Source organism: Battus philenor, unplaced genomic scaffold (genome assembly GCF_028537555.1).
Source record: "Battus philenor isolate CCGP_79_NKW_IND1 unplaced genomic scaffold, ilBatPhil1.0.hap1 SCAF_6, whole genome shotgun sequence".
Taxonomy (NCBI): Eukaryota; Metazoa; Arthropoda; class Insecta; order Lepidoptera; family Papilionidae; genus Battus; species Battus philenor.
The window spans coordinates 9,041,338-9,055,268 of record NW_027181726.1 but is presented as its reverse complement, the minus strand read 5'-3'; the positions used below and the strand labels follow the sequence as shown (position 1 = coordinate 9,055,268).

General features: G+C 30.3%; 2 protein-coding genes across 2 annotated transcripts; one reads left to right on the top strand and one right to left on the bottom strand.

The window, feature by feature from the left end:
- Positions 1-442: 442 nt before the first annotated feature.
- Positions 443-1,297, bottom strand: Rpp25 (ribonuclease P protein subunit Rpp25). Its single transcript, XM_068773883.1, has 4 exons — positions 1,116-1,297; positions 855-1,039; positions 664-783; positions 443-586 (listed from the first exon to the last, which is right to left on the bottom strand). Exons 1-4 carry the CDS (start codon positions 1,209-1,211, stop codon positions 469-471), a joined length of 519 nt encoding a protein of 172 aa, XP_068629984.1. The 5' UTR covers positions 1,212-1,297; the 3' UTR covers positions 443-468.
- Positions 1,298-3,513: 2,216 nt separating this feature from the next.
- Positions 3,514-6,663, top strand: LOC137930591 (integrin beta-like protein 1). Its single transcript, XM_068773886.1, has 3 exons — positions 3,514-3,847; positions 4,175-4,332; positions 5,935-6,663. Exons 1-3 carry the CDS (start codon positions 3,592-3,594, stop codon positions 6,091-6,093), a joined length of 573 nt encoding a protein of 190 aa, XP_068629987.1. The 5' UTR covers positions 3,514-3,591; the 3' UTR covers positions 6,094-6,663.
- Positions 6,664-13,931: the final 7,268 nt, after the last annotated feature.

Sequence of the window (13,931 nt, the reverse complement as noted above, 5' to 3'; positions counted from 1 at the left end):
ATTAGTCTGTAAATATGTGTTTTGTACATATCAACTACCCATTATTAGTACTTCTACCTTTTCCATAATATAGCTGTCCTTAGGAGATTGCCTTGATAAGACTGCTCTTTGTACTTTTTTTATATTATTGTGAAACTATTTAAATGTATCCAAACATGCACAATAAAGAATATTAAAAAATAAATTTTGTAACATTATACAGTTAGTAAATTTAGGGTGTGATAAAATATAGTAGGTCAATTATAAGTTTAAAAATTAAAATGTTTGTTTTATTGACAAAAACATTCTTTACTGAGTATATACATATTTTCTTGAGTTAGGATTTGCCTTACATAGGTAAAACCTAATATGAAAATAAAAACCAGTATAAGCTGGGGGAGGCATATAATACAGATAAAAATTAATAAACATTTAATTAAAAAGTAAATTTTATTATTTTTAAATGTTATGGGTAAAATCATGATTATGTTATGATTTCATTTGACTTTTTTTATGCTTAAATGGCTTCTTCGATTTGTATGACTGATTAGATTTATTGTTATTTATTCCTTTTTGCCAGAACTTTTTACCTTTTAAAGATTGGTACCTGCAATAACACACTTTTATAACAATGTCTTTAAAAATACCATGCATTTTAGAAAAAAAAATGAATTACAAACACACCCTAATTGATTCTGATCTGTAATTTCCTCTAGTGATAGTAGTATATGAATCATTGGTATTTGTCTTTTTACAATTATTTTCTCAAGCCCATCAATCTTAGGTTCCCAATATTCTTCAACACTAAAAATAAAATGTATATTAAATTTGTTTAAAATTATTAGGTACAATTATTTGTATTAATTAAAATTCACTTTTTGTGTGTAAGTTTAGTAACTTGGTGTTCAATAGAATATTGTCTTTTAAGGATTTCTGCACACGATATGGCTTTAGATATAGCTACTCCAGCCCCTGTCCATACTACTGCCTTTGCTGCTTTATCTTCAATTATACCAGATGCATGAGAGAGTAAATTGTTCATTTTGCTACCTCCTTTAACCTGCAGAAATATAAATAATTACGATGGGCGTAAATCAGTGCCTTAAACGCACTACATTTATGATCGAAAAAGACACCTGCATCCAAAGAAAATTTTCTGGCAGATCTTTTATAGGTATATTATGTCTTTCCAATGGTTCTTCCACATTTTTGCCTTTAAAGTAATTTTCCATTTGTAGTTATCTAAATAACTAACAGAAACAGGTTAAGTATTATTAACGTTCGAAATATTCAGTCGCTGCTGACACTGACAACTCACAGTTGACATGTAAAGGACAGTATTACACTATACAATAACAGAGTCTCTATTGTAGCCGCACAGCTTCTAAAAATAGTACACATTTTAAAAAGAAATATATACATTAAATTGTTTTAAAATTTATTTGGTATAGAAATATTACACGAAAAGTTAATTGATTTCAAAGCTAAGCGGTCAAAAATCTGTAAACGAAATTCGTGTTAATTTACAAGAAGACCCAAAAAATTAAAATTTGTGAAAACGTATATATATATATATATACACACACATATATGTGTGTATATATATATATATATATATATATATATATATATATATATATATATATATATATATATATATATATATATATATGTCATACAATAATATATTATATGACAAAATATATTGCACACCAAGACGTAGCTCGAAGAAATGCTCTTCTGAAGTGGCAATGAGCGGAACACCTCGCCAGGGTAGCCGACGCCTGTTAGGACTGAAAGGCTTCCAAGCTAACAACTGTTTATTGCGGCGTTCTTTAGGGGAGGCCTATGCCTTGCAGTGGGCATTTATCAACTGACTTGAATGAATGATTTTAACAACCCCTCTTTCTATTAATTCATTGTATGCATATATACGTTCCATAATAAACATTTGGCCGACATACAGCGGGTGAACGTGGTGTTCATACATCGTAGAAGAGATTATAGCTTCAAATTTATAATGCCATAAATCATAAACTGTACGAAAGTTGGTATTTTATTAATGCGCAAATCGAACTAGATCGCGATTAGACATAAAGGAAATTATATTTTTGATTTTAAAGAGTGATGATAACTACTTGTTTATGAGAACTACTTCAGCAGTTTTGTACATTCAGTATTTAACAAAGTCAAATATCAATTTATTCTTAAACATATTGACCAAGTAAATTACCACCTAACTACTAGATTATTTCCTATTGAAACTAATAAAACAATACGATTTCTGATAATTAAATACTTATAGTAGAATCCTGATGCATACAAAAATTTATCGGAACTCTAATTTTAAACCATTTTGTTGCCGTTGCTGTGTTTAACGAATGAGATTAAAAAAATGTGCTTCTTTTTTATTAATTCACTCATTAATAGAAGCGTAGGTGACTTTGTAACTGGAAACCAATTATCTTTGCTCTTTTTTCTCTATATTGTTGTTACTAAAAATTCCTTCATTAATTTATTTTAAAATTCGGTAATGATATTACCATTATAATTTTAAATATTTTTGAACATAACGCTTAAATATTTTTGAAAAAATTTTGACAATTTTGTTACTCTTTACCATTTATTACAGTATGATAATTGATTATAGGAAATTTCTGTAACATGATCGTTTTACCTTTGCATAAAATACTTTATATATAACGCCCAAATGAAGCCACACTAGTCAGAGTCTTTCCATTAAGTTTACAATATACTCGCTCAAACGTTCAGCTTGAGTAAAGTTCTGTAAACAATTTTATCATTAAGAATTTATTGAGTTCACAGAAGCGTATATAAACTACTTTTGACACACCCATAGGTCTAAAAAAATTCAAAATCACTTCGGATAATCTATGAGAAGTTCTATTTCACGTAATATACATGATTACTATAAATAGTTAATTAACGGTATCTAACAAACTATTTTAAATATTAATTAATAGCAAAAAAAAGTGGGCAAGTTACAACTATTATAATATTGTACTAGTTTTCCCTAGGCAGCTTCGCATGGCCCGCTACCTTTTGTAGATATGATTTCACAGCTTTAAGAGCTACAGCTTGAAGAAAAACTTTCTTTTAATGAACACACTCTCACCCTTCCTTCCGAACAGAATTCCGTAGAATCCGTTCTTTGCTGAACTCTAACTAACAAAAGAAATATTTTTAACAAAAAATGTTAAGTGATTTGATACAGTAGTTACGGACAAATCGCGATGGATTAGTACATAGATGTAGATTACAGATTGAAGATAGATAGATTACACTTATTTAATGCTATCTTTAAGAAATTATAGTCCCAAAATATTGTATTGAGAGAATATATTATGCTAAAGACTATCATGTTAAATAACGTAACAAGCACGCACTAGTTTTGTACAAAATGTGTATAAGTGTATACATACGTAAATACTCATCAAATTAAAGAGAGCAGATATATTTATTTGCGTAACCATCCGCAGAGGTTATCGTTTACAATATAAGACGTTAGTTAAGTCATGGTTATATAGTTATCAAGAAATCTAGCAAAAGGGAACAATATTTGTTTAAAGTTATTTTTAATTATTAATAAAAATGTTGAATAAGATGAATTTTGTATATTTTGGCTTGTGCGTAGTTTTCATAACGAATTCAGAGGTAAAAGCGAGAATTCGTAACCCATTTGTCATGGATGAGCGTTTTATTTGTAACATTAAGCGGTCGTGTGTAGAATGTTTAGGTTTAAGTCATTGTTCCTGGTGCGAGCCTGCTAACCGATGTTTTTCAAAGCAGCTTCCTACATATGAAGAGTTTTGCAAGAATGATACGATAGATTATTCAGACAATGGATGTAAGTAATTAATTGTAATTTTCCGTTGAAATCCTCTCACTTTTTTAACATTAAATTTTAAGAAAATTATCTGTCGTTGAGGTAAACTAAAAAGTAAATTTATTTAAATGCATTTGCAATGTGCGTTGTGGTTTTAGATAGACATTTTATTTTATTTTTTTCGTTGAATTTAATAACTATAATGAATTTCACTTCTGTTATTAAATTCTTTGCAGATATTCTAAATATAAATTATAAAAACAGATAACGATTTTGGATTAAAGACATTGTTTAATTAACATAACAACCACTATTTATTATTTGCTTATAATATAGTTTGTGTTATAGTCAGCCTTCAAGAAAATGCTGAATGTTCATGCGGAAGCAGTGATATAGTAGAAAACTGTTATCCACCTGATACGACTGAAAAGGTTTGCTCTGGACGAGGAAGCTGCGTTTGTGGACGCTGTATCTGCGATCAGCCAGATCCTGAACATCCTACTAAGGTAGAACATGTTAAATTGCCATAAATGATAAATTAAAAAAAAGTTTTTACCGTAATATACCGTTATTTAAAGTGTGTCTGTAAGAGATATTATAATTATTCAGTCAAAATACCAAGAAAAACAGTAAAAATCAAAGCGATTAGATGTGTAAAATGTTTCCGAATCTAAATATATTTAAAATTACTGTTCTATGTACAAAAAAAGAAAGAACTACAATTTTCAGATGACGATAAGTGACGAAAAGAATTATTTACTTAAATATTGCTAAATATTACAAAGTCACCAAGATTTTTGACGTACAACGTATGTAATTCAACCATTTAAAACTTATTCACTGATGTCATAACATGACTTCGTTATTTAAAAATTGTTAACCTAATTATCGTGTCAGCCAATAGACGCCCACTGCATAGGCATAGATCTCCTCGGTAGCTCGCCACAATGAACAATCTTGTGCTGTCAACATCCAGCGACTTCGACCTTAACGATGTCGTCGGTCCACTTAGTGACTAGCCGCCGCCGCGTCTACCGGCACGTGGCCGCCACTCGAGAACCTTTTGGCCACAACGTCCGTCAGTTGTACAAGTGATGTGCCCAGCCCCAGTGGTGTACCAAGAACTTTTGCCGCCCGGGGCGGTCTCCAGTTTGCCGCCCCTTCTATTATAAGTCAATCAAATAGTAGTTTTTTATAAATTAATACAAATACAAAAATCATTAAGTTATTTAATGAATATTAATTAATACACAGAGTAAATTTTTTTAGACATATGTGTATGCACTCGTAAACATATTTATATAATATCTACTCTGCTTTCATACTAGAAAAATCGTGTATAATGCTCTCAAAATTAAAATTATTTGTAATTTCTTGTTCTATTGGCAATATTGCAAGAGTTTTTGGTCTTAATTGACTCATTGTAGAACGAAGATAATTTTTTATCAACTTCAATTTTGAGAAGCTTCTTTCGCAACTACCGACACTGATTGAAATTGTTAAAAAAATTCTTAACAAAATTACAATGTTGGGAACAGAATTTTAATTTATTATTCAAGAAAGAAAATAAATATGAAATGAATATGTTGCTTTTTACAACTATAAGTAAATATAAAAAATGCCGCCCCAAGGTAAGTGCCGCCCGGTGCGGACCGCACCCACCGCCCCCCCCTAGGTACGCCACTGCCCTGCCCTCAGCTACTTAAGACATGGAATTATTTAAACTTCTTCATCCTAATTAAGTATACGATTATTTATTACACAGCCTCAATATAATTAAATTATAATATCAATATCAAATTTGCATGAAAAGACATCTTAAGTCGATCATCGAAAATTGCTGTGACGTTTCTAAAACCGAACACGCTCGCATGTTGAATCAATTTTGGAAACTACCAAATAGTAAAAAAATAAAAAAATAAAAAAAATCTTCAAATAAGCTCTAATGTACGAATTTCCATGATGTATGATTATTTAGAAAAATAGATGTGCTCGTAAATAACAAGATACTAATTTTGTGAAATAGTTTTAATCCTATACAAAAATTGATGATACATAAAAATTGGTTTTAAAAGAGTTAAAATCACAATTAATTGAATTGTTTACAGACCATTGTTGGTGAATATTGCGAGTTTGACAATTTCTCCTGCGAAGGACGTCATTGTAACGAAGGTCCATATCCTCTGAGTCAAGCCAAGACCAACGAAGAAAATCCAAGTGGGATGACGGAAATTGAACAGCCGTCTAATTTGACTGATGGTGCCTGAGTTGAAGCCTGAAAATATTAATAAGTTTCTTAGTTATAGGTACTGTTAACTTATGTTAAATATAATAGTAAAGAGATAAAAATTAATTAATAATGTAAAATAAATGAATATTAAATTAACATGTAATAAAAATAGGATATGAGAATTATAAAAAAATTGTTAATAAATTTCATACGAAAATAGTTTTAGTCTTGTATTTTAAATTATTTGTGTACAAGATAGGACTGGTTTACATGATGATGCTGCAATTGTATTTGTGCGCAGGCACACGAGTAGTGCCTTCTACTGATATCAGATACGCAAAAGCAAATTAAAAAAAAAATGAACGATTGGTATATACCAGATTGATATATACATCTAGAATATTCTAGAATGCACTTTTGAAACGTGCAACCTTACCTGATTGTGCGTTTGAACTCCGATAATTGTTTCTTTTAATATTTATTTTTTTAGTAACTTATCAAAACCATCTTTACAATTTCTTTAGTTAAATAACCTTGTTAATGATTATCTGTTGCAAGTTCTGCACAATGTTGCATAGTTAGAAAACAATTTAAAAGTAGCGTTAATAATTACGTTTTAAAGAGAAATTGTTTGTTTTTTTTATTTTAACATGTGAACTTGATAGCTATTTTATAATTAGATTAGGTGTACCCATTCACGCATTGCGTGGATCTAATTCTAAAGTGATAAAAAAATATTTTTCAAAAAAATTCTCCGGAGATATACCTAATATTTTACCAAATTTTGTACGGTGATATGATTTTTGAGTCTATCAAATACAGACAGACAGACACACAATCATATTTATATATATATATATCATCAATTTTAAAACGTGTTGCATGTAATTGCGTTTTCTAGAACGAAAATTGTTTTTTGCAGTATTTATAGTTATTACTATAAGTAAAACGTAATTTGCTTGGAAAGGAAAAATGTTAAATTATGAAAAATGTTATGTATGCCTGTTGATTAAAACGAAGTATAGCTGGCGTGCTGTTTGGTTATGAAAAAGGTTCAGAATTTTTCCCACGAACTTTGCGAAGGCGTTTAAGCGAAGGCTTCTCAATTAAAGAATTGATATGAGCCGAGCGTCTGTCGCGGATAGCTCATCGCTTTCGAGTGGCTGCTCGTTATGGTTACGCGAAATTAGATTTCAACGAGTCTATTTTCTTTTCTTGTAAGTTCTTTTTATTTGCTTGGTAGTACCCGACCGTTTACTATGTAAAAAAGGAACGCTCAATTAACTAAAAAAAAAACAACTAAAATTACCATTTAACACATTTATAAATCAATTAATTATTTATATATTAAACAAATAATAAAAATCACAACGGTGACCTTATGGTGGCGTAAATTGATAATAATGTAATGAAACAGGAGTAAAAAAGAATTAGGTATTTGATTTCATTAGATATCTACCTACTATATCATAATATCTTCTCTTGAATCAACGCCGTTTTATTAAGAACACTTAATGGATATGGCTATGAAATACTTACAACTTAGTCGATTATAAATTTTTTCTTTGAATATAATATTAGGATATATAAATTGATACTAGCTATTAACTATGCGGATTTTCTATCTTATGTATGCCATGATTTTATTTGTACCGTCTTGAAGTAAAATATACTTTAAATGCCATGCCGCCCAAATGTGTGTAGTACCGTTAAAGTAACATAGAAAGTCGTTTGCTAGAATAATAAGATGGCGAATGACAGAAGAAATAGTGCTAAGAATATTCATTTGATTACTTTTACCTACATGAGCGGCGAATAAAGTCAAGTGAACAAATTTAAATACGCACGATCGATATTGGCATAACTTGATAAAGATAATAGAATTTGCGTTCAATAATTGTGGCGGAATGCAGTCCTGGAGGAGGTCGTAGCGTCCAATTCGATTAGAGCAAGGAGCGCCTAAATTGTTTTAGTTGATCAGCATGCGCAACGCTGCAGAACGGCAGTCACGCGTGCTACCGTGCGTATGAGTTAGCGCAAAATTTAATAATAAATCATGAGATCAGTTTTAAAACATTGTTTAACCTGTGGAATATTTATTTAATTTTATCACTATTAAATGATACAGAATACATCGTTACAAAAGTATTAAAATTTTCTTTGACCTGTCCTACAGTTAAAAAATATCGTTTTAAGTTTCGTTTTGATAATTTCACTATTATTTATGTAATAAAAATGCCTCTTTCGTTGTTTGAAAACTTAAAATTCTTCTATCGGTAATCACAAAGATACAGATAAAGATATTACCCTATAATTATAATTTAAATTTGATTATAGATTATATAAAATTGATTAGCATTACGGAGGAACTAAATTAATTATTTTAAATAAATGTAAAGAAGTACCGATCGTTCTCTTGTTCAATCTAAGAAGGTATTTGAATATATTATAGCGTACCGTTATTATTTTTTGAATTATGGTACAAATAATTTTTTCAAAAGCCTATATTTTTAAGAACGCACTAAAATAAAAAAAATCCATTATCACTTAATGCCAGCATAACGATCTAAATCAAATTATTTAAAAATTATCTGTAGTAGTAGTTAAAAGAAAAGACCATAATAATATTAATTCTAAATAACCACATCTTATGTGACTAATACATCATTAACTTCTTTGTACAAAAAGTTAAGTAGCATTATTCCAGAAGTACTAAAAAAGATAAAAGATATGCAAAAAGCATACTATGCACTTACCTATAAACATTAGGTAAAAAATAAAATAAGTGACATAATTTATTTATGTCATAATATACAGATTTTCGTTTTAACTACTATTTTTATGTTAAAATAAAGATAAAAACAAATCTTCTAGGATTTGAATCACTGGACATATCGTAGTAAAAAAAACGACTATGAAAAACATCCTCTCAAAAATTACTTATTGTCTCACAGTTATATATGAAGTCGTATTATACATAATCAGATCTAAATAGACGCGTGCGACGTTGTTCGTGGCAGTCTGTATAAGTATATTGCACAATGAGAAAGGAGATAACACATAATAATATGCCATTGGTATTCCGGAGCGGGAAGGAATGCGCGTTCCAGGGCGGCGACTCCTCGGCGTGCTTCAAACTCCCTCCGCCCGTGGCAACGCTCAGTGACGCGAATAGGCCGCTTGAATACGAATTGTTAAAAACTAAGCTCAGTCAAGTGAAAACTTTCATTTTAATATTTTTCTATTTTAAATAAAATTATTTTTTAAAATAAAACAAAATCTTCCTCTTTTTACGAGAGTTGAATCAGATTTGGATTAAATGGTCGCTTGGGCGTTAAGGTTCTGGAATGGTAATTACAGAGCGCGGAGTACAGGATGTCCACTCACAAAGTGGAGATGACCTTTCCTAAAGGCCAAAACGACTAACAGCGCGCATCAACATTCGAATATAGCCAAGGTCGTCAGAGGACGCTGGATGAAGGCCGCATCCGGTCCCGTTTTTTAAAGTCTATTTAATAGGTCTTGTTTGTCTTGGACATAATGCCCATTTAGATCAACTTGGCCAGACTGGATTTAACATGAGACACTAGGACACCTCCACCGGTCCTGTGGGAAATTCATTCAGTCCTTTAAAGTTCAGGTCTTGTATTCTGTATATGGGAAAATTCTTCTCTGCCACTGTAACGAATTGTTTCAGGGACTTCATATGGTTATAGAGGTTAGCACCATAGATCATAATCCTGCCAATTAAGATCGGAACTGGACAACGAGCTAACGCGGTGTTGAGTCTGGCTAAAAAGACTATTTTTAGATATGTGATTTGGTATTGTTGAGATTTAATAATTTTCCAATAAGCGTGTCTTGATATACATGTGGAGTTATTTTGACTCCTCCTTCAAGAAAATATGGCTCGGTCACACCTTGATAGGACCCAACCAAACCATCACTAATTTAGATAATATCCACATTGTACTTCGCTGAGTAGGAACTGAACTAATTGAGAAGCTTATAAGGAGCTTTGAGCAAAAACTAGGTTTATTTGTTGGTTAAAATATTACTAAGCAGTAAGAACTTAGACACAATTTTTCCGAAATCTTCTCTTTATTGTTTTTTTTGGCTGTTTCATATAAAATTATATGGACGGCGAGATATTCTTCTGTTACAAACAGAGGAGGTTTCATTGTACGCCTCAATAGCTCGGTACGTAAATATTGTACTAATTAGTATCTTAGTAGATAGAGGGTTTAAAATTTGCATTTGGTTCCATAACTACTTCTTGTACTGGTAATATATATATAGTTTAATTTATCGCTCCATTTTAATATCACAAAAATATTTGAAAGTCCCTGGCGCGAAAATGAGAAAACACATTAAAAAATAATTTTAGATTTCAAAATGAATTATAACGTAGTGTTTATAATTTTTTTCAGTTAATATGGCCATAGTGAGTAAGTTTGTATAATTTGTCGCGTGTATACTATGTTAATTTTTTTTACGTCTACGGATGAACTTAGCTTTATATCTCAATAATCAAACCATAAAATCTTTTATACGTTAAAAACGTGATGTAATTTTTTGGGTGTTAGTAATCCTCACTTTTAATGCGTTTTAAGCATTAAAAGTTTTACAAACTAAAGATTAGATTATTAGAAAAATAAAAAAATTGTTGTCTTTTTTTTCCAAAAGACCATCTCCATAGGCAAAAAAGACGCAGACAAACGTTAAAAAACCTTAAAAAAGTTTTGGTATTATACAATCTAATATTGTATAATACTACAATTTTTTCCAATAATTTTAGTATTTTTATCCATTGAATCTCAGATTTCTTATTAATAAAATCCCTGCTTTCTATAATTATTTTAAATACGTACAATTATCGCGGTATAGGGCAGAAAGTAAATAAATGAAAAATTTATCGCTTTCAAGCTGAAAGACTGGTAGTATTGCCGAGGTGCCCGATTTAGGATACCACTTAAAAGCCCTGTAATGAAAAATTCTACGGCTATAATCAAAGGATAGGCTTTTTATATGAATATTTATAGGAGCGCACTTGTATTTAAGTCCCACCACTTTCCTCCTTTGACATTTCATTAAAATTTTCGACTGTTAAATTTTTTATTTTACCTTTCCAATATGAAAATTCTTGTCTCGTTGGGAACTTTTATAGGTTAGGATTTTATTGTTTTATCTTGTAGCAGTGCAGAATAATATTTACTAATTTTAATATAATGTCAGCAACGAGAAAAGAGGTTTCACTTAAGCTCCTTTATATATAACCATATAATTTTATTTCACTAAAGCGATTCGAACGGATGCCTCGTAACTTTTCATGTTTATTAAAAACGAGGATTTTTAGGGTATATCATAACTCTTTCTACCATCCAGAAAATATGGTAACTTATATAGGACGACTTCCTTAATAAAACCCAAAATATGAGTTGAATTTTAACAACGCTTCCGAGTTCCGTAGAATTTTTAAAACTAACGTTAGCAGTTGGTTATTAGTTCTGAACAGAATTGGGCATTGCGATGAGCTTACTCCTTTACGAGAGTTATTTATAACTTACTTTCTGTTGTGGTAAAACTGGTATATTCAATATATTTACATTGTATGAAGCAATTATCGGTAAAGACATTTTAAACAATCGGTAAGTCAACATTATTTTTGCAAACAGGCCGCGGAAAATTACACTCGATTGACTTTGACGTGTTGAAGGTAACGATCATGGGATGCCCGTGTCCGCCACTCTGAAAGACTGAAATGTAAAGATCTGTTATTCTCTATCCGCACAGCTTTCCTATTTAACGTTACTAGTTTCTTTATAGACTCTATGTAGATTTATCTTACCATAAAAAGACTTACGAACAGTAATTCAAAATCTCCTAAAAGTGAAAAAAGTAAAAACGAGTATGTCTTTACGTATATTATTACATATACTATGTTAATAAAATGGTGGTGAAGTAATTGTTTTTAATAAGTTTATAATTGGTGTTTGTAATGAGACAAGTATTAAAACAAATTGGTGACACATCTTCATATGGCTTCTTTTTTAAGACGACTAAAGTACCAATACGTCTTTTTGTTTAACATGATTTTTTTACAATATTTTTTTTCATTAATATTAAAATTTTTAGTAAATGTTTCTATATTATGGTTCATAAGGACGCAAAATTTTTTATCATCCTTTTTTATTTTTTAAAAATACGATACAAACAACAGTAGTTTTATACTTTTTGCATAATATAAATAAAAAATAATTTAACTAACAAAACTTTAACATTTTATTACACACGTGACATCAGAAAGAAAAACATAGAGTAACAATTAACATAAGCACAAAGGGTTTTTTCGATTTTTTTAAATGTGTTTTAACGATGTTTTTTTATTTTAGACCAGTAGCTATGTCTCATACGTTGTTAATGGAAATTTGATACTATATTATAATATATAATATATATAATAGTGAAAAATAAATGATGTGATATCAGGTAACGTGATTTTGTACTTTAGCTAGTACACAATAGCTTCAGTTGTACCGAAAATCGTGAAGATTAAATGTCTTTATAAAAAAGAATTTTCTTACTTGATCGTAATACTTTTTTAAGTTGTTTATTAATATCATCGACTTGACACAAAAATATGCATTTACTATTAAAAAGGGTTCATTTATTTCTAAACTGAATATATAAATTCAATTTACATATCTTTTTACTTTATCTCTATGACGAACCTGACCTTAAGCAAAAAAAAAAAGTTTACTTTGTAACGGTATTTTATGGGGATTGTATCGATAACATAGAAACATAAAGCAAGGCTTTACCCGATTGATAAAGATTAAACAATTACTGTATAAAAGCAAACACAAGCTATACAATAAATTTCTATCAGCGGTGTCGTACAACTCACCAGTCACTAACAAAGAAAAGTTATTGACAGATTGATTTTGATTACTATACATTTCAATGTGTAATTGAATTTAAGTTAAATGAATTTCATGGCCATTTTATGTGATTTAAGTTGGCCTAATTAAAGTTATTAATGTTTTTACACAAAAAAAAATGTTCCATTCTTAGGTAACAAGGAAAACGTTCAGCTGACTACGACTGAATGAAGTGTCATCAGGGCGGGCAGACGATGGACTTAGGTCGTGCGCCACAAGTACGCGGAAGCGGGAACTGTAGCGGGTGTAGAGCAGAATTTTTATTAAGGAACATAACATAACATTAATAATAACATTTTTTCATCTACGTATCAGAATTAGAATAAAACTTACTGCGTAACAAAACACTACTCCTAGGCACATCGTGTGTGATGTGCAGCCTTGAATAGTACAAAAAAACTTAAAAAAATAATGAGAAATATTTAAGAAATTGTTAATAAAATATTATTATTCTAAAATTTTTGAAAGTTTACACGGAAACTTAATTTCACTATTTGAAAACTTTTACACCCCGATACATAAAATTCAAAGAAATATTAACATTTAACACCCATTGATAAGAACATTTGTTCAATTAATGCATATTTCCTTGTTGAAATGGGCGCGTCATAGCGTGCAGACTAGATGGCCGTTAGCACCTCAAGGAGTGTAGACCCCGCATAGCCAACCATAGCGAAGAACATCTTAAGTTTAGACCATGTTTAAGCCAAATTAAAACTATGTAAATAATGCTATACCAAAAAAAATCGTCAACCAATCACAAGTCGAGGAGTGTTGTAGAGCGCTCTCTTTCGCCGTGTCTATGTTCAGTGGTGAACGTGCTACAGCTTAAATGATAATAAAATTACGAAACAGCCGTATAGTTAGTTATAAATATTGTTACAATTAAATTTCTTTTTCCATTATTACAAATAAAACATTTATTATTGTGAGG

Bases quoted from the DNA above. Each gene is read 5' to 3' on its own strand.
- Rpp25 (XM_068773883.1), bottom strand. From the start codon at position 1,211: ATGGAAAATTACTTTAAAGGCAAAAATGTGGAAGAACCATTGGAAAGA. The intron at 1,040-1,115 runs GTGTCTTTTTCG...ATATTTCTGCAG, and splicing joins AAAATTTTCTTTGGATGCAG to GTTAAAGGAGGTAGCAAAAT. The intron at 587-663 runs GTGTGTTTGTAA...GTGTTATTGCAG, and splicing joins ACAGATCAGAATCAATTAGG to GTACCAATCTTTAAAAGGTA.
- LOC137930591 (XM_068773886.1), top strand. From the start codon at position 3,592: ATGTTGAATAAGATGAATTTTGTATATTTTGGCTTGTGCGTAGTTTTC. The intron at 3,848-4,174 runs GTAAGTAATTAA...TTTGTGTTATAG, and splicing joins AGATTATTCAGACAATGGAT to TCAGCCTTCAAGAAAATGCT. The intron at 4,333-5,934 runs GTAGAACATGTT...AATTGTTTACAG, and splicing joins ATCCTGAACATCCTACTAAG to ACCATTGTTGGTGAATATTG.